Source organism: Alosa pseudoharengus, unplaced genomic scaffold (genome assembly GCF_046254945.1).
Source record: "Alosa pseudoharengus isolate Yale_2024_CS ecotype anadromous, Long Island Sound unplaced genomic scaffold, YU_APseudo_1.1 YU_APseudo_1.1_scf_9, whole genome shotgun sequence".
Classification (NCBI taxonomy): Eukaryota; Metazoa; Chordata; class Actinopteri; order Clupeiformes; family Clupeidae; genus Alosa; species Alosa pseudoharengus.
The window spans coordinates 28,765,775-28,785,883 of NW_027468881.1; the positions used below are offsets into that span (position 1 = coordinate 28,765,775).

General features: G+C 42.2%; 1 protein-coding gene across 4 annotated transcripts; it reads left to right on the top strand.

The window, feature by feature from the left end:
- The first annotated feature begins 3,453 nt into the window (after positions 1–3,453).
- Positions 3,454–13,464, top strand: LOC143115189 (myosin light polypeptide 6). 4 transcript variants are annotated; one of them, XM_076277129.1, is made up of 7 exons: positions 6,356–6,428; positions 7,206–7,233; positions 9,253–9,396; positions 9,565–9,738; positions 10,105–10,182; positions 10,887–10,922; positions 12,707–13,464. In XM_076277129.1, the coding sequence occupies exons 1-6, from the start codon at positions 6,426–6,428 to the stop codon at positions 10,913–10,915; spliced, it is 456 nt and encodes a 151-aa protein (XP_076133244.1). In that variant the 5' UTR covers positions 6,356–6,425; the 3' UTR covers positions 10,916–10,922; positions 12,707–13,464. The 4 variants fall into 4 exon arrangements, with proteins under 4 accessions (XP_076133241.1, XP_076133242.1, XP_076133244.1 ...); XM_076277126.1 differs by lacking the exons at positions 6,356–6,428; positions 10,887–10,922 and adding an exon at positions 3,454–3,630; XM_076277127.1 differs by lacking the exons at positions 6,356–6,428; positions 7,206–7,233; positions 10,887–10,922 and adding exons at positions 3,454–3,630; positions 7,412–7,439.
- Positions 13,465–20,109: the final 6,645 nt, after the last annotated feature.

Genomic DNA, 20,109 nt, shown 5'->3' on the forward strand with positions numbered 1-20,109 from the left:
AAATCATCATTCATCAACATTTTAATATGATAATTTACGAAAATACTGTTATATAATAGTTCCCAGATTCTATTTTTTGCCACTAGTACTTTCATCAGTTCCTGACTCCAAAGGTACTAAACTATGATAGCAGACTAGCCTAAGCGTTTAATAGTTGTGTTTGCATAGGTATAATGCATGAGTTTAAACCAGGGGTCTCAAACTCAAATGAGCTGGGGGCCAATAGGGTGTGGGCGTCATGACGTAATTACTCCTCCATGTTGATTGCCTCCTTTACCGCTACTCAGACTACTGCCTATGACTACTGCGTAATGTACTCCCTCTCAGCCGTTAATAATGCTGATTTTGTCAACATACCGGTACCTGGCTTCTCTATTGAATGCGTCCCGGTAAATTCCAGATCCTTTTCGGGATTATTCCAGATCCTTTTCGGGATTTTAACATATTTCTTCTATCTATTTTTCTATCTATTCTTTCTCAACTCTACTTCTAGCTACGTCTCTTCATTCAACAACGTTATGTCAGAGTTATTTTAACGTTCGCGTAGCCATCAACATGGCCGCCACGTCCCACAATGCAACGCGGATCCCACGCCCTATTCTGCCAACGTCATCTGATTGGAGGGCCGGCTATTTCTGAAAATGCAATGTTCTTTTTTTCAAATACCACACAAAACTGCAAGTGTTTTTATCTAGTTTTAGACACCTGTGCTAGCAACCTTAGCTTATAAATAAAATAATGATAAAATAAATATTAATACAAATTATAAAATAAATGAAAAACATAAAAACAGGTATGTGTGTGTGTTTCACACCAAATAAAAATATTTCCTCTCATAACTTTTTTAAACCTGGCAAACTAGGCATCAGGGTTAAGAAAGCAACACCATTGAAATTTTCTATCAAAATTTCAAAAGGCCATGGCTTGAAAGTGGTCACAGATAAAGTCCTACTGTAAATGTAAAAATCTTTGAGTAAAACAAAAGTTTATGAAGGGGGTAAATTTACCCATCTAATTTGTCACTGGATGGCAAGCACCTCAAATTATGCACCTTTCAGTAAATACTGGACAGGTTTACTTTCCTTTTTTCATATTACCCACATAACAAATTAACAGGAAAACACCTAAGATGTATACCAACACCTAAGGTGTTGTGGTTTAGTAATAGATTACTACAATATAGGCCTACAATAAAGTATTCTGGTCAAACAGTTCCTATCGCGGGTAATCTGCAGTACCCAGAAGTTCGCATCATATTGCGGGTGACTTTGTAGTTCTTTAGAGCCCTATTTCTACTAGCCCTGCTGTCTGTACCACGTCCATTACGGACACTCATCACGATTACCACTGCAACCTCCAAGCTATGTTGGGCAGAGGGTCGAAACAAGCATGGTATGCTTAGTGGACACCGTTGTATACACGCACCTCCATTCACAGACGCACCGTGACTATCACTGTCATAGACGATCGATCATAATCTCCAAAAGGATATTCTCCTTCAGAATTAGAATAGGTGAATAACATAGCTTACCTAAGACTTCATCACACGTGAACGTTTTTCAACATTTGGTGTAGGCCTATTTCTGCTTAATTTCTGCTTCAATTTCTGCAACACTATGCATCGCTTCCGCGTCATTACATATGCACGTCTTTGTGTTTCTCGCGTGTAGTAGGCCTATTTCCTGAAAACTTTGCGCAGCGATTTTGGGTTTGAATCAAGCTCTGGATGTCTTGCACATAGTGGAGCAGAGTAGGCCTGCAAATGAGATTTGTCACCGTACCTGGATCTATCGTCTATTTTAATCAGTATCGTTGTTTGTCGCAATTAATAGCCTCAAGGGCCGGATTACATAATTATTTTGTCATACGTCGCGGGCCGGAATTGGGCAGGACGCGGGCCGGATTTGGCCCGCGGGCCGGGTGTTTGAGACCCCTGGTTTAAACAGTCTCAGTTTTTGGAGAACCTCGAGCTGTAGTTGCAAGTACTGGTACATGGGATTGCTCCCTTGTCGTCTTCCGTTTATGTAGGTTACCATTAAAATGGAGCAACTAGCCTACTTTGCCCATATGCCAGAAATGGCCCTCCAGGCAGATTCCAAGAGGGAGAGCAGTACACGGATCACAAAGTAATGTAGCTGGTGCGAGAGATGCCAGAGACTGACACTGAGTGCCCTGAAGTCTCCACTCTTAATGTTTTCCATGTAGCCCTTTTCTCACAGGGAAAAACACGAAATGCAGTTTCTCTGTAACCCTTTTACAGACAAGAACAAGTATTTCCAGCTGCCTGCGGCAGACTCCCCACTGCTTCACTGGGGAAGGAATGACTGGCCTAATTAGTGCTCATCAGTTCATTATCTGGATCACTGGTGGACAAATATGAAATCGGACGGCACCGAGTGGTACTATTGTCAGAGGGCAAAAATGAATGTGTGATATCGTTATCAACAGTCTACGGAGAAACAGATAGAGGTTATAAAATATTGTATAGGCTATTTAGAAGACACATCATTCATACTCCACCCAATGTGTTATTAATGTCACAAACAGACCGACTGATAACATTTTCATGTGTTCTTCCCCTTAGTACAAATGCAAATAGTAAATAAGGAAGACAAGCAATTTTGGATGTAAAATAAAACAAATTAAATTATTATACATCTTCTTGCTACACTTGTAAATCTGTTAAAACCAACTCTAACCAACTGTTTTATTTAGATGGTCCATGTCAAAGGCATTCACAATGATTCAGAGCAATGACTCATAATGTATGTGTATGGGGAGGTGATCAAATGTAGATTAACTGATTTTGGTTTGGTTTGCTTGATTTCATGTGTTCTCTTATCACCATCAAAGAGAATCCTGTAGGTCTTGCAGGCGTGGTGTCCAAATCAGAACAGGAAAGAAGCCGAGGGTACCAAATGTCTAGGGAATAGCGATGAGAGAAAATCTATTATTCCAGACATGAAAATAGAAACAGCTAATAATAGCCCTTTGGAAAGCAGAATAAATTCAGGCATTCTAACACACACACACACACACATCTAGATATCGGGAGGTGTGCTTGCGTGCACACACATACACAAAAACACCCACACATACACACAATTCTGACCCACATACAAATACGACAGGGACCACATATAGCATGATGGTTCTCTAGAACTGTAGCCTACACCCACACACACATATGCAGTCTCTCGACATCTCACTCACACATATTCATCCTCTGCAACCTCTTCCACCTACCTGGTCTCTCTCTCCCTCCCTCTCTCTTTCTCTCTCTCTGTATCTTTGGTGCTCAGCAGAGTCACAGATCTGACACACTTTCTTTTCCCACAGTTCCCCACTCATATTCCTCACGGCAACCCAAGCAATCGGAGACAGGGAGGAGAAGAGAGATAGAGAGAGAGAGAGACAGCTGGACAAAAGGAATTACCGTTTTGACTGGAGGTAATGGCACCTAAAAGGGAACCGTCTATCAAGAAGTCTCCGTCCGGGGGGACTCTGCCGCGGCTGGGCCCTCCATTCCCCTCCCTTCCCCAGGCTCCTTCTCCGCCAAAGCCAGCGCCAGAGATGAAGCCCCGCATGCTGCGTCCTTCTGACGCACCGTTTGACCCTAGCACTTTGGAGGTGAGTGACGGTGCCATCGCGCCCAGAGAAGCACAAGACCTGGTGGGGTGGGTATGGATTGCTCCAGCGTGGAGAACTGATTTGTCTGTTTGGCCAGCGAGCTACGTCTGATACCCACACACTGTCTAAAATTAGAGCAGTGAAGGATGGCCCGGGAAGCAAGCCAATCTCTACAGGATTGTCAAAAATATGTTTTAAAAATTAAATTAAATTGTAATTGTGTCAGGTTAAGTCTCTTACATTTCTAACAGTGGCCCATATTGCATGTGACTCTGAGTAGTTGCCAAATTTAAGTAAAACACTGTTATATGTTATGTGATGCAATTTATGTGTATCCACTCTCACTGACAACTTAATTTGTTAAAAGGAGCCTGCATGCCTAGTTGATGCCACTACTGTGTGTCTGAATATATGGTGATGGATGATCTGCTGACTTTATTTTTGTATATCAATTCAATATATATATATATATATATATATATATATATATATATATATATATATATATACTGTATATATGATATGTTTTTGTTTAGATTTTTAGTTGTATGGGTTAATGGGTTATCCTTCATTCTGCCGATAACACTGATGAAAAGGAACATGGCTGCCAGTGCACTGTTGATTTTCTGTTAATTTCTACTACTATCTGGATCATAAGTTATTCCATTTGGTGTATACTTAATTGCAAAGTTGGGTTCAAATCTCAACAGCATGTACAATTTGTTGAGTGCCAAACTACCATCATACTTAATGGTGATGGTAACACCACAGATGAATGAGGACCTAAGGCGCTTTCCCTTTTCCCTTTTCCGCATAGGAACCCTTGTGACCTAAGTCTATATGTTGATTGGTCCAACTTATAAGTCACGCCCACTGTCAACCTAAGTTTAATGGCCAATTTGCAACCAGTTCCTATGGCCACTTAGCCAGTGCGAATGCAAATGGCAATGACTGTTCCTATAACTAAGGGGCCGTGCACACGACGTCGGTTTTTGTGAAACCGGTGAGGTTTTGTTAACGGTTACGCCTTGCGTGTACACGACGCCGGCAGTTTAGGAGACTGAAACCGATAGCTTTTGAAACCGGCTTCCGAAGTGGGAACTTTTGAGACCGCCGGCTAGACAGTGCCGTGTAGGTGCGAAGCCGGCAACTTTATGACGACATAGCCCCACCTCTCAACTCAGCCACGGCACTCGACCTGACATGCTGCTTGTCAAAACAAACCAAACCATTTATTTATCATATTAAAATGTCTTTCTTTCCCCCGTCATGATTTATGTGCACAATGTAGCCTATCAGCCTTTAGTGGTAAGTTAGAAGCACACGTTAGCTTAACTTAGTTAAACATTAGCTTACTGCTTGTTAGTGTTTTCTCCAGTGGTGCTCAGACCTAATGCAATGCGTAGGCTAAGCATTTGACATTTCACATAGCAGTCACATACCTTGAAAATTAACTTTATTAGTTTAACTTAATTAGTCTCCTTATTTCATGCAACTGCTTAACCAGAGCACTTATTAGACATTCTCTGGCTTAACAAACTGTTTCAACAATGTTTTCTTCTACGCGATTCACGCGAAACTATCGTGAAGCTTCTGCACAGCGGCGCCATCGACTGGTCTGGCATATGCACTACAGCACACTTAGCCGGTTACACCTCTGTGTGTACACGCAAGGTTTTTTCTTGCCGGAGTCGTTAAAGGTGTGAAAGGGGTAAGATAAAATCCACCCGGCGGTTTCGTGTAAACGGCCCCTAAGTTCCTGTAATTACTAGTCAGGCATTGGTAGAGAAATCAGTAACAGAGTTTTAATTTACAATAGTATAGGCTACATCTAGGGAGAGGCAGCATGACTTGACATAAAGATCCACCAGCTGATTTAACTGTACAAGCAAATAGTCAGGGGTCAATTCTTCCAGGTGGATGAGAGATGGTGTTAGTCATCCCATCTTGTGTGGACCACACTGAATCAGACCTGATTAATGCTAACCTAGCAATCCAGAGTAACCTCTAATCCTTATGCAGAACAGTGACACACTGCAAAAACATTAGTCCCCCTCCACAAAGATGGTTGAACAGAACAGAATGACATGTAGCCTAAACACAGTCATGCTGAGCAGATCATAGAGAAAATGCTGACTGACTTCATTGAATTCTTCTATCCAGCCACAATTCTGACTGTAAGATAAGGGTATAAAACTACTTATGAATATAAAAAAATATGAATTCTGATTTCAATAGGCTACTCTCAATGGTAGGCTAAAACATAAGGCGTATAGGCTACATCACTTATTGTGGGAACCAGTGCTATAACATAGCCTACAATTGCCTATGCTGCTGCAAAGGCAATGCTGCTGTTTTGAATTTCCCCTGGGGATCAATCTATCTAAAATAACCTACCAGAACTGTGAAATTAAAGACATTATATGCTGTGCTATAAGCCTACTCACCGCCATGTCACTCACTCTCATCAACACCTTTCATTGACCTGATTTTAGTATTTCTAACATTGTGCATTAGCCTATCTCATTAAAAACACAAAACAATACGCTTGTTTAAAATCACCACCAATTGGCAAAAAAACTTCAGATCCAGCTGTGGTTAGATAACATCAATCCAAATGAGGGAGTGTCTTGTCTTCCACATACTAAGGGGTCAAGTTACAGATCCCGGCCCATGCCTTTACTGGGCATGCTCTGACGGGTTTGTCTTCTCTTTTTGGCCCACTTACTTCCTACTTCTCACATTCCTGTCTCTGCTCTCGGTCTGTGAAACGACTCTCCCCTCCAACTGCAGACATGGTAGGCTAGTGGACTTTTCCCTTTTTGATTATTTGAACTAGCTCAACATATATTTTGTAGTTATACGCTCAAGTTGATATCTGATCAAACATCTCTCTCATTGTGTAGGTTCGTGGATGTTTAGCCAGTTGATGTTAACGTTAGCATGTGGGGGTTTAGCGGGCTAATATCGAAGAACTAACATTAGTAGTAAGCTAGCTGATGTTACTGACGTTTGGCTTGGGTAATGTTTGAATTGGCCACACCCAAATGAAAAATTCTCCCAAAATGTGTTAATTTGCGATGCAACATTTGTCCAAATGATCATCCAGTACAAGCTAATGATCTCAGAAAAGAACGTAGCTCCTTAGGCGCCTAAGAAATTAAACGTTTTCTTGTTAACGCTGCATCCGCTAAGCAACATCTTGTAGAAGCTAGCTAGCTAGTCTTCAGTGTTAGCTCAGCAGGCTAAGTTTCGCCAACATAGAGAACAAGGCAGATGACTTAGTTAGGAACAGTATTCAGGTGATAATTTGGCTTTTGTGTATGTTTCGTCCTCTGAAATGTGTTGGACTTTCACGAGACCGCTATCTGTGAGGTTATCTGGCTTTCGGTTGTCTGTACTGTTGTTAGCTAACCACATGCTAATGTAGCCATATAACCCCATGAATTTTCAGGTTAACGTTAAGGCCACATCTTTATAAGGAAACTGAGACTCGTTTGTTGATCTTAATTGACGTTACACATTTCATTGATCATACCTCGCACCATGCTCATCACGACCTTTTCTTTAAACAGTCGGACTTCTCAGAAGATCAGATTATTGGTGAGTGAAACGCTGTCAGAATTGCATGCCAGTGCCTCGTCCATCTACCTTTTCTTTACCTTTTCCCACCTTGCGACATCACCATCTTATTCTCATTCCTTTAGTTGTGGTCTGACTCTGACCCCCCTTTCCTTCTTGCTTTTGTTGTATTCCTTCTGCTGAAATTTGTCCTTTACAGATTGAATTTAACTTGGATCAAATCCACGGTGAGTCTGAACAAGGGCTCTAAATTAGGCATATTTCTTAAACAAACCCGTGCCACCCATTTGAAGTCATTTGCAGTGTTTCGTGTTGTCAGTGCCCTCCAACGCATGCTTCAACACAATCACATTAGTTTGTTAATATGATTTTCAGTTTGGGTTGTGTGACCTTAATCCAGACAGTAACGTTAACTTCAAACTAATTTCTGTGGCAGTGTGCATTATAGTCAGCTGTATTGTAGACCGGTTGCTGCATCATATTGTGCAACATGTAGATATGAGAACGTGGGCACATTTAAGTCATATCACATCTTGCCATGTGTTACCGATTCCACTGATCCCAATTTGTTTTCATATGAGCGCCTAGTTTTGTTTTGGAATGTAGTAGGCGACAGCTAATGTTAAGAGGTACAGGAATCTGTAGGCCTATATATGGCGTCTTACTTTGTGTTTCTTCTTGCTTCATATTCTTAACGTTAATATGTCTGCATTATGTTGCTGTAAGACAACAGCTGTATATTCTAGCCTTTCAAACTCTTATCCTTAACTTCACTGACTCATTATGCACTCGGTCACTGTTGCCTTTTTAGGGCTTCGGCGCTGGAGTTGACGAGTTCCATCCGCTGTTTAGTGTAGGCCTAGCACGCTTGACATAATACCTCTCACTCCTCCCGCTATTCGCCACTGCCTTATATGGTGAAAGAGCTCTAGTCTGAGGAAGGCATGGAACAGGCACATTCCAGCCAACAGGAAGAGGAAAACAACACAGTCTGGACTCTGGGGAATAGAATGGAGCCCCATGTGAATTAATTGCTAGAGTTTTATCGTAGTTTAAGTCTAAACTTTCTCAGTTTTCTTACTTCCTGTTTTTCAATTTGACAAGTGACATGACAAAATCATGTGTTTTTGCAAGGCTGGGCCTGTTGCCAAATGCCTATGTGGATTTTGTTGAGTGACAGATCTTGGTTGCAATGCTTTCAGTAGCATAATGTGCACTGCACTTTCATGGTTATTGTTTGTCATTTGTATTCTATATACAGTAAGTTTGTCAGATGCAATGTCCTTAGAAATTGATGCAAGTCTGGAATGTGAGACTAACTGAATGTGCTTACTTTGCCTGTGGTATGTAGCTATGACATCAGAGTGGTGTGTCTGCTTTCACTCCAGTCGGTGCTTGTTTGCAGTGTTTGTTGTGCCTTGTGTCTCCTGGTCCTGGCCTTAACAGGCCTGGTGTAGAGCGGCTGAAGGCTTTCGCTCTGGCCCTTTAGCTCATCGCATTGTTATTACCTGTCGTCTGATTAGATTTAATCAACCTGTCTTGGCTGGGAGCAGGTAGGGCAGATAAGATTTCACCACTGACTCCTCCCCTCCTTGTGTAGAGCAGGTCAATAGAAGCGGTCAGTGGCATTAATATTGATGTCTACTCTTTTGTAGTGTTCCAGCTCATTTTCCTCCCAAGCTGTGGTTCAGCAGGCTTATTTTCAGTTCCTTGAGTTGAGTGTTGATGACCGGGTCAGTTTGGCCTTATCGTGGCTGTGGCTGTGCTGCTTTGGTTCATCCCGTGCATGTGAATCGTGTTCATTATCCATTTAATTTAGTTTATTAACCCCCAATCCACACAGCTCATTGGTTTCTGGTCTACCTTTCTCATCTGCTTTTTCTACCTGTTCCTCTCATCTCTCATCCCTATGTCCTGTCTTCCTCGCTCTCACAGTCATTCACTGTAGACCTCTAATGAGTATTTCACTTCAGACTTGTTGTTTAAGAGGCATTCTCATTGGCTGTGTCTCTCTCTCTCTCTCTCTCTCTCTGTCATCAGAGTTCAAAGAGGCTTTCCTCCTCTTCGACCGCACGGGCGATGGCAAGATCAGCTTTAGCCAGTGCGGGGACGTCATGCGCGCTCTCGGCCAGAACCCCGTCAACGCCGAGGTGCTCAAGGTCTTGGGCAACCCCAAAGCCGAGGGTGAGCAGCCTTTCACCACAGCAGTACTCTCACCCTTTGAGTAAACATTAGTTATAGGCTATCTCCTCTGATGACTTTGAATTGTGAAAATTTTTTTCCCCATGGAAGCCAGGCTTTCTGATGTTGCATAAAGAGTTGATGTATTTCCTGAACTCCTCCTCTCTCCAGAGATGAACCACAAGATGCTGGACTTTGAGCAGTTCCTGCCCATGCTGCAGGCCATCGCCAAGAACAAGGACCAGGGCTCGTTTGAGGACTTCGTGGAGGGCCTGCGCGTCTTCGACAAGGAGGGCAACGGCACGGTCATGGGCGCCGAGCTCCGCCATGTCCTCACCACGTTGGGTAAGCCCGCCGTGCTCCGGGGAGGAGGGGTATTTTTAACTTCCTGTGTAATCAGGTCAGCCGGCCTGGCTCAGCAGAGTCCCATCAGGTAGAGGGGCGAGTGCCCTTCTTACAGCCCTTCAAACTTCGTCATTTGCGTCTGTATTATACTTGTGATGTTTATAGTAAGCTAGAGAAGCATGAATGTGACCGTCCGCTTCTCTCCTCTCTCTTTCTCTTTCTTTCTCTCTCTCTCTCTCTCTCTCTCTCTCTCTCTCTCTCTCTCTCTGTCTGTCTCTTTTTCTCTCTCTTTCTCTTTCTTTCTTTCTTTCTTTCTTTCTTTCTTTCTTTCTCTCTCTCTCTCTCTCTCTCTCTCTGTCTCTGTAGGGGAGAAGATGTCCGAGGAAGAGGTAGAGACGCTCTTAGCAGGACATGAGGATGCCAACGGCTGCATCAACTACGAAGGTGAGAGAAGGGACGGTAGTGTGTATGGATCCGGAATAAAAATGCGCCACCTTTTGTTGAAGTGAAACTGTGACTGCCTAACCAATTGTTTGCCTGCCACTAGTGTTTGTTTGTTTTGTTTGTTTGTTTACCCGCCATGTGAGCAGCATGTGCTCGGAATAACAATGGCAGTGCAGAATGTCAAGATTCTGGAACTGAATTACTTTCATAAACTGACTTAACACCCCCTGTGGAGAGATGTCTGAAGAAAGTCCTTGCAACTAGAAAGAAATCACACTTAAAGGCATACTGCAAGATCATTTTCTGGTGTTGGGAAAGCATGCCTAATTTGTCCATTCAGTGACTCAATAGAATTAGAGGCACACACACTAACTTACAAATGGGGCCCTTTTATGGCAACATCATGGTTACATCATCTTGCAAAGTTTACCTTTAAGTGGTGATACAGGTTATCTGACATACATGTAAATTGTGGATTCTAAAAAGGACATGGCAACCAACCAAACGGCAGCAAGTCATTGTCCCATTGAGATCACCAGGCTGCCTTACGTTCTCAGTTACAGGGGCTCTGTGATGGCGGTTAAGTGCTGATAAGAGGTGACAAGTAACAGTACTTGTAGTGTAAGCGAGAACCCCGTGCCTGGGGTGAAGAAGGGCTAATGACCGCTGTTTGATGTCTTCTGTGACCTGTTCTCCCTCCACAGCGTTCGTTCGCCACATCATGTCTGGCTGAGTGCCGGGTACGGGCTCAACCCCCCCCCCCCCTCCGCCCGCCCACACCTCCAGCACCGTCCCTACCGGCAGCGCCTCCAGCGGAGGAGAGCGGGCCTCCACATCCATACACCACTGCACCATACGGCCACGCGCCAGCCAGCCAGCAGCCCTCACCCCTGTGCAGCAACTGCTGCCAAATGGGCACCACTAAACCATTAGGGAACTAAATGAAGGTCACCTTTACAGTTGGCCTTCTGTTTTTTTTTAAACGGTAGTTGAATCTGGCGACGGGAGGTTCCACCTCTTACAGGGGGGTGACTGGGCCGGCGGCTGCGGTAGGAGAGCGTGTCGGCTGGGTTGCTTTTTTTAGTTTTGTGGAGCGTGGAGGTTTCGACTCGTTTTTGATCTATTACTCCTTTCCCATTCCTCTCTCTCTCTCCCTCTCTCTCTCTCCCTCCTCTTCATCCTCCTCTTCGGCAGCCCTGTCTCTGGCCCTGGCTGCAGCATGCCCTCTGCATGTGTCGGGCAGCCCCTCTGCTCCCACTGGCCGGGCTCAGGGGCATCACAGGTCTAGTGCTGAAGGGCAGGGCAGGGCAGGGGAGCGACAACCAGCACGGCTAGAGAGCAGGAAGACAATGATGGCTGCTGTCAATGGGGCAGAAGGATCATCTACAGGTTTATCCAGTCATTCCGTTCCCTCAGACAAGAATATGCGCAATTGGCCGCACCCAAACAAGTGGCGTCACTTAGCGTTAGCATAGTGAGTGCATCGACTGACTTTGTAGACAAACAAGTCTTCTGTTCATTTAATGGTTTCCCAAACCACACGCGATGGACTCAAGTCATTTCTGTGACTATGGGCTTGACCTTTCCATCAGACCTCTGCTCTCTGGACATGCCGTTGTCGCCCCCCCGTCCTCACTAACCGACCCGTTGCAGTGAGCTGCTCTTCTGCTGGCGTTGGCCTTTCCTCCTGATGGACACTGGTTGATAGCTGGGCCCCTAAAGACCTGTCTGTACTTCATGCTCTTTTTCTAGCCCCCATCCCATTGTGCTCCTTGATCCTTCCGGTTCCTTCCTTTCTCTCCGGGGCCTAGCCTCATCTCTGCTTCTCATAGACGAGATACCTGGAGGAGCTTTTCTAACCGATTCTTGAATCCTAGAACTGGTCAACCCTCCTCCCCCTTGAGCTCTCTGGCTGAGTAGGAGATAGAGACGATCTCTCACTCCATTTCTCCTGTGGCTTTTTTTCCTCTCCTGTGTGACTGAACATGTTCTCTCTCTCTCTCTGTGTGTGTGTGTGTGTGTGTGTGTGTGTGTGTGTGTGTGTGGTAAAATGGTGGTGTGATTTAAAAAAAAAAAAAAAAAAGGAATGGGGACCAGCCCCCTGCTACAGCATCTCACAAAGGCCAAAAAAGTCTTAGGCACAGAGAAGATTATACACAAATCAAAGAAGTTTTGGGTGTCATTAAATGCATTGTATTCACTGTTTTGTACTTTTGGCTGTCAGAATGAATTGAATATGATAATTGCACTGTTTCATAATAGTTATCAGTTATCAGTGCAATTATGGTAAGGAATTCCTTTCTCAAGGCTCTATACCCCTGTGCTTAAAAATAGTTTACAGACTCCGTAAACAGTCAGTCCCAAAGATATAATGGGAAGGGGAAGTCTTGTAGTTCTGTTCCATAAAGGGAGCTGCAACAAGCACTGTGTGTTGACAGGAGTTTATGCTGTAGATGGGGCCTGGATCCCCTCCACTGTCGGCTGATTGGTCTGACTTTGCTCTCTCTCTCTCCTCTCTACACAGAGCTCGTCAGGATGGTCATGAACGGTTGAAGATGCAGGACCATGGCATTTTGTGCTTCTATTATTATTATTATTTCATTCCCCTTTTTGCATAATTTTTTTGTTTTTGTTTTGTGTGTTTTTTTATTTTTTTTCCTGACACATTTCTGTTGCATGTGCACACCTTTTTCTTTTGTCCATTCCCTGAAGCCAATGCACCTCTCTTGAAGCCCCCGGCTCTCTTGCATTGGTCCTCATTTGGGTTTTCTTTTCAGAAGTGCCTTTATCCCGCCCCGCCCCTCTCACTTTGACTCCTGCCCCTGCTGTCTTTGTCTTTTCTCCCCTGGCGCTCTGGAATCAGACCTGCATGAGAGAGAACCATACTGTGTGCTGACACCAACCTGCAATAATAATACCCTCCTTAGATGCAGCACAGCCGCCCCACTCCTGCTAAACGCCACAGTTCACTTGCAATGCTTGCCCACTGGCATGAGAAGGGTGTGTGTGCGTGAGTGAGTGTGTGTGTGTGTGTGTGTGTGTGTGTGTGAGAGAGAGAGTGATCGAGAGACAATGCCCCAGTGGCCTGGCCAAATATGGTCAGAACAGGCTCCGTCTGGTTCTCTCTTCAACACTCCCTCATTGCCAGTGCTATGCAGAAGATCGATGTCCGAGGCAACCAATCATGAATTTGAAGTGAAGACCAATTAATCTCACAAAGGTTTTATGTTCTTAAACCCCATGTAAGATTCCATGTTTGAATAAAAACGAACCTTTAACTGATTTAAAATGTCTGTGCATCTTCTTTTAACATATTTCTATAATTCACACTTAAATCTCTGTCGTTACCGGCAGGTTATGAAGTGCTGTTAATAAATATAATTTTAAAGCTGTTTTAAGCATTTACAGAAATGATGAATTGATTGGAAAAAGTATATGAGAATTCAGAGATAAAACCTTTTGGTTTTTCCAAGGCTGGGGTAAAAAGCCTGTGAAGTTTCATTTTGATGAACGCATATTCATAGACCATAGTACTGATACATGTTCCATCTCTAAAATGGTAAACCTAATTACCTTTTAATAGAGAAAAGGTTAATATATCAATCAGCATTCCTTGTATGTGTGAGATGGTACTGATTTTCCATGTAAATGGTATTTAGAACCAATTTAGACTAACCTAATATATTTCTAATCTCTTTCAGACTTAATTTCCCTACCATCGAGCTGTGTCATTAAGAACACTTTCTAGTCTGCTACCTAATAGGGAAACCATTAATGTAACAGGCAGCATTAAGCAGGATTCAATATTCCAACCATCAGTTTGAACCAAATTAGGCTCCATGGCACCACGTCTTTTTAAAAGACGCTGGGCGGCGCTGTTGAGTCAGTAATCACCTTTACAATTTTTCTCAGTCGCTTTGGTGCTTTTCTCACATCGCTATTAACATTTGCACAGCAGTTAGTGCATTTCTCAAAACAATTAGTGCAAACTGCAAAACCTAGTGGATAACCTGCAAAAGCACGTCACTTGCTCAAAATGGATAGTCCATTCCTCAAAAGCAAGTATTTATGTCAATAAAACTGCCAGTGTCATCAAAATGAGAAGTCTTGACACCATTGTTTATGAACAAGAGTCAAATGGCTTTGTCATGTTTTCATTACGACAGTTTATGCTCTCAGTGTTTTCCAATGCAAACTGAGGGGAGTAGCCTAGGTGAGTAGGCTACAAGACACTGAATATGTAGCCTACGTTTCACAGTTTTACTGTAGGCTATATGCACTTTGCAATTCTACAGCATTGTGACAGAATTTGATAACTAGTTCACCAATTTTGTATGTAATGACTCAAGCAATGAAATGAAGACTAGCCTATTCGTTTTATTGGGAACGACTATTCAGCAGCCATATAGTTCATTTTGACTGACATGACAAAGCAACTGATACATGTTCAAAAGCATTTGCAATTTGTTCAGAGAAAGTAGAAATTGCTACTATGATGTGCACAAATGACTAAATGTTGTGGAGGTTGAACTAATAGTTATGAGAATTTTTATTCTGATTGAGAAAAGCACCAAAGCGACTAAGAAAAACTGTAAGTCTAAACTTCGTGCTATTCTTCATAACTTTGTAACGTTCGACAAAAGATTATTCTGAGAGCATAGGCCTACACAGAAAGTAGCCTAGATTTTGACGTTAACTCGGTTACAATCGTTTGGATTAATGTTCGAAAATATCAGTTCTGTTGTAAATCGTCAACCTGACAACCTGTCTGACAGCAGGGGACTGGCATTTACAGTTTTTCTCGATTGCTTTTACCTGCTTAAGTAAACTGGAATCCACTTGGTCTTCATGACTACTTTCTTTGCACAGCAGAAGTCATCTCTTGCGAATGTGTTCACACATTTTCATTGGGTTCACACATTTCTCACACCCTTTTGCAAAACAGTAACATAGGTGTCATTCAAAAGCCCCAAACTCTATTGGTTTTCCCATGCTAAACAAAAGGAAAACATATTTTCACAGGTGGTATAGATTTTTTGCATAAGTCTGAATCTCTGATACACCTGTGTGAAACTCCTTTGCACAATTCTTCAATCAGCAATCATTCATTATATACAACCCCAAAACAGAAAAAGTGTAGAAAAGTGCATTGTGTAAAATGCAAATAAAAACAGAATGTGATAATATACAAGTCTCGTAAACCAATATTTATCAGCAAAAAGGACATAGACAATATATCAAATGTTGAAAATGAAAATGTGGACTATTTCATGGAAAATATATGTTAATTTTAAATTTGATGCCAGCAACATGTTTCAAAAAAAGTTGGTACAGGAGCATGTTTACCACTGTGCTGCTTCAACTCTTCAATTAACAAAATATTGTAAATGTTTAGGAACTGATAGATAGATAGATAGATAGATAGATAGATAGATAGATACTTTATTGATCCCCAAGGGGAAATTCAGAGGAGGAGACCAGTTACTAGAGTTTTGAGAGTGAAATGTTGTCCCATTACTCCCCGTCGTCCCGTCCCGATAGGATTTCAGTTGCTCAACAGCATGGGGTATTCTTAGTCATTCCATTATGCACCTAATTAGACAAATCTGGACTGCAGACAGGCCATTTTAGCACCTGGACTCTTCCTCTGTGGAGAAATACTATTTAAATATGTGCAGAATTAATTTTGGCATTGTTTTCCTGAAATATTCAAGGTCTTCCCTGGAAAATACATTGCCTGGATGGGAGTATATGTTGCTCAAAACCTGTATACATCATTCAGAATTGAGTGTGCTTTGCCAAATGTGCAAGATGACCATGCTGTAGGCACTAATGCTCCTCCACACCATTATAGATGTTGGGTTTTGAACTGAACACTAAAACAAGTTGGATAGGTTGGATACTTGAATAGGCCTCTCCTCTTTAGCCCAGATGAGTCCATGATTTTCAAAAAAATGGCAAATTGTGATTGGTATAAACACAGGGCCTTTTTCCATGTTACCTCAGTCCATTTTAGGCCCAGATAAGATGGTGGTATTTTCTGTATCATGTCTCAATACAATGTTGGCTGTTTTGACTGTTACAATCTTGGCTGCAGTTTTTGAATTGAGTATCAAATTGTGTACATAGACAAATCAGAGGTTTTCCTGAGCCCCAACAATGACAGGTCTGGAAACAGGTCTGGTGTTGATGCAGTGCCATCTGAGGTCCAAAAGACCATCCAATTTGTTTTTCAGCTCTTTCCCTTGTTTGCTAAGATTTCTCTGGATTCTCTGAATGTTTTAATAATATTATGTCCTGTAGATGATGAACTCCCCAAATACTTCACAATTGCATCTTAAGAAACATTAAAAATTGTTTCATCATTTGTGCACACAGGTTTACACAGAGTGAAGAATACCCCTACAACTTTACTTCTAAGGGACCCTGCCTCTCTGGGATGCTCTTTTTCATATCCAATCGTGTTGCCAGTTACCTTAATTAGTTGTGAAATATTCCTCCTTTTGTTTTCTGTATCATTACACAACTTTTCTAGCATTTTGTTAGCCCCGTCCCAACTTTTTTTGAAACATGTTGCTGGTATCAAATTCGAAATTAACATAAATTTCCATGAAATGGTCAAATTTGTCATTTTCAACATTTGATATGTTGTCTGTGTCCTTTTTGCAACGAAATATGAGTTTAAGAAAGTGGCAGATTATTACATTCTGTTTTTATTCACATTTTACACAACGTCCCAACTTTTTCTGTTTTGGGGTTGTATAAGAGATGTCTGTTCTGTGTTGCTATTTGCAAGGCCTATGGATCTACAGTAATGCACATTTAGACAAAGTACTGTATTGCCTATTTGGTGGAGAAAACAGTACAAAAGGTGTTTACTGTAGGTCTATTTTGATGAAAAATTACAAGTAGTTCAATGAAATGTACTGTATCTTGCTAGGTATTTACTGTATGTCTTACATGTCAATGGCAGTTACATCTTGGGAGGAATTAATAAATAATTTTTTTATTCAGTACATTTTGTCTTTTCACAGTTTTTGTTCATTTTGAGAACTAGATTTTGAATTTTGTTGTCTAGTGTGTAATGATTGATTAAAGAGTGTTTTTGAATTGCCAACAAGTTGTAGTGTTTGAAGGCAAGATTTGCTTTTGCTGCATGTTTTAAGTGTTTTGAGAGAGCAACAGCCTTTTGCAAGCAAAATGTGTCATTTTGTCCAGAGTGCTTTTGTTCAGACACGGGTGTTATCTGTTTTGAGAACGTGATTTCAGAGTTGACACAGGTATCAAAACGATCGAGAAAAACTGTAATCTCTGCTCAGCGTAGGCTAGGCTACCTACCGTAAGCAGGCTGTATTTTTCATGCATCACATCTACTCTCTCTCTTTTTGTGTGTGTGTGTGTGTGTGTGTACTATATTATAAACCTTATTTGGTTTACAATTACTTTAGTTGCTTGCATTTGCTTTGTGTGAGGATTATTTCTTGTTGTCTAATTATTGTACCTGAGAATAATTGTAAACATGCATAGGCTACTCACAATTTATCAATCCCTAAATAAGGCCATTGTCCTGAACTTGAAATTAGAGGGTTGTTTGTGTCAGACCCTGCAGCTAAAACCTCTGGTAAAAAAATGTGTGCTTGTGGGGCCAGATCAGCCCTTCAGCAGCTCACTGACCTTTTCCTTCCTTTGCCTTCCTTCTCTCAAGCAGTCAACTATTCCCCCTCATTAGCTATCTCTGCTACTTGTGTGTTTGTGTGTGTGTGTGTGTGTGTAAGAGAGGGCAAGTGAGGAATGAGAGGCAGGTATCATACCCCAGTGCTGAATTGGGTTTCTACTAATTACTGAATATTTTTTTTCCGCCTATGCTTGTTTGTGTACCTGTGTGTGTGTTTGTGTGTGTGTGTGAGAGAGAGAGAGAGAGAGGGAGAGAGAGAGAGTATTTGTGTCCATGCTCAGACCGGGCAGCCATGCACTTGTGTGAATGTGTTGGAGGTAAGTGAAGTCTATTGATTATTTTAATCCGCCTATTTGTGAGTCTGTGATCCTCGTGGCTCTGCATTCGACAGGGGAATCACTAATGGGCCTCAACGCAGCCTGCCTCAGACCTCTCCCCATCCAATTAACTTTCAACTGGAATCTGCCAGGAGAAAGCGAGAGGGAGAGAGAGGGAGGGCCTGACGACAGACATGCCGAGATCGCCCACTAACCCCCACCGGCAACAGATTCGCTAAAGCCTTTAAGTCCAGAATGCCATTAACTCTCGCTTTTAATTAAAGATTTTTTACTCTCCTTCTTAGTACTGACATAGGTACTATCCAAGTGCCATTTCAGCCAGCCCCTGCAACAGGAAATTCTCACCTGTTCCCTCCCTCCCTGTATTTAGATGAGAACTCTCTCTCTCTCTGCATAGGACCGGTGCCAAGCTGTGTTAAAGCGCCTGATGGGGGAATTGCCAGTTCATTCGTACTTCACAGCTCATTCCCCCACAAAGGAGAGGTGGAAGGGGCAGCCACTCTCTTAAAGCATCAAGCAGGCCTCGCGTGTTAAAAGACTCTCTCTGCTCAACTCTCCTGCTTTATTTTTTTCCCCCTTTCGAAGAGACAACCCGTTGGCAGGCATTCTTGAACTCCACTCGTGCCTGCTGTGGCAGTGGTGGTGCCGGCTTCAGTTCAGCAGCTGTTTGCATTCTGCTCCTATTGTGCACATTGAATAATGCACAATTCCAGGTCACTGTGCCCATTCACCAGTCAACAAGAGCCAGGAGCCAGGGACATTTGTACGGCATTTATTACTGAGTAATATGAAGGCAAAGGGGATGTGTAGGAATGTGTAGATAGGTCATTTCATACAGATATGCTCTGCTTTTGGCTGTATTTGCACTTGGCTCTGCTGGAACGGTGAGAAACATTCTTGACCGATGATGCATCACAAGTGTCCAAGTGTCCAACTCAGATTTTCTTAATACTGGGCCAACTCTCCCACTTTGCCTTAAGTACACAATTAAAGTATCTTCAGGCACACACACTCACGTACACACACAGAGGAAGATGACAACATTACGCTGATAATACTTTTTTCTGATTTAAAAACAAAAACACCTCTCACTGTCTGTCACACACAGACATTTATGAAGACTCATTCAGGTATTGGAGCAATGAACATCCTAGACAAGTCATGCTTGATTTCCCGGAAAGAGGATTATCAAAATGGAATGTCATTACTGAGAGCACTGGATTTTTTGTGTTCCCTCTTCGGGAAATCTATGAAATAATTGAAGTACATCATGTGTGACTGCACACACATTTACAGTTGTTGTACTTATAATCTGATGTATCATACTCTGAATACAAGTCATCATATGAGGCTGGAGAATGTGTAATTGGATCATAACTGCTATAATGATCATAGCAATTATTCATGGCACAAGTACGTGAAATATCTACTGTAACATTTAGAACTGGGCCCAATCGTTAAGCCAGTCATCTTAATTAAAATGACATTTAAAAAACTTAATGATTAAAAAAAATTGACACACTAATTGCATTATGTCTCAGTGTTATTATCGCAAACTAACAGGACAATGACCCCACAGAAAACCCCTTAAAGTCAATGCACTCAAATTGCCCTTTAAATCATGTCATTCCAGGATCCTGATACTTTTGAGATTTTAAGAACTTTCAGAGAACACATTTATGTAGCAATTAGTGCTTGTTGCTAACATGGCAATGAAAGGACTTGCATGACTATGTTTGATAGTATAAATCTATCCAGAGCCCTGACACATTAGAATGAGCGAACATCAATATAGCATTATCAGGGTTATACTTCACTGATGGCCAAGGAACAGTGTACCATAGACAAATATATACAAAACAAGACTTCAGTTTCACCAGGTAATGCTAAGCAATCTACAGCTAAACAATTCAT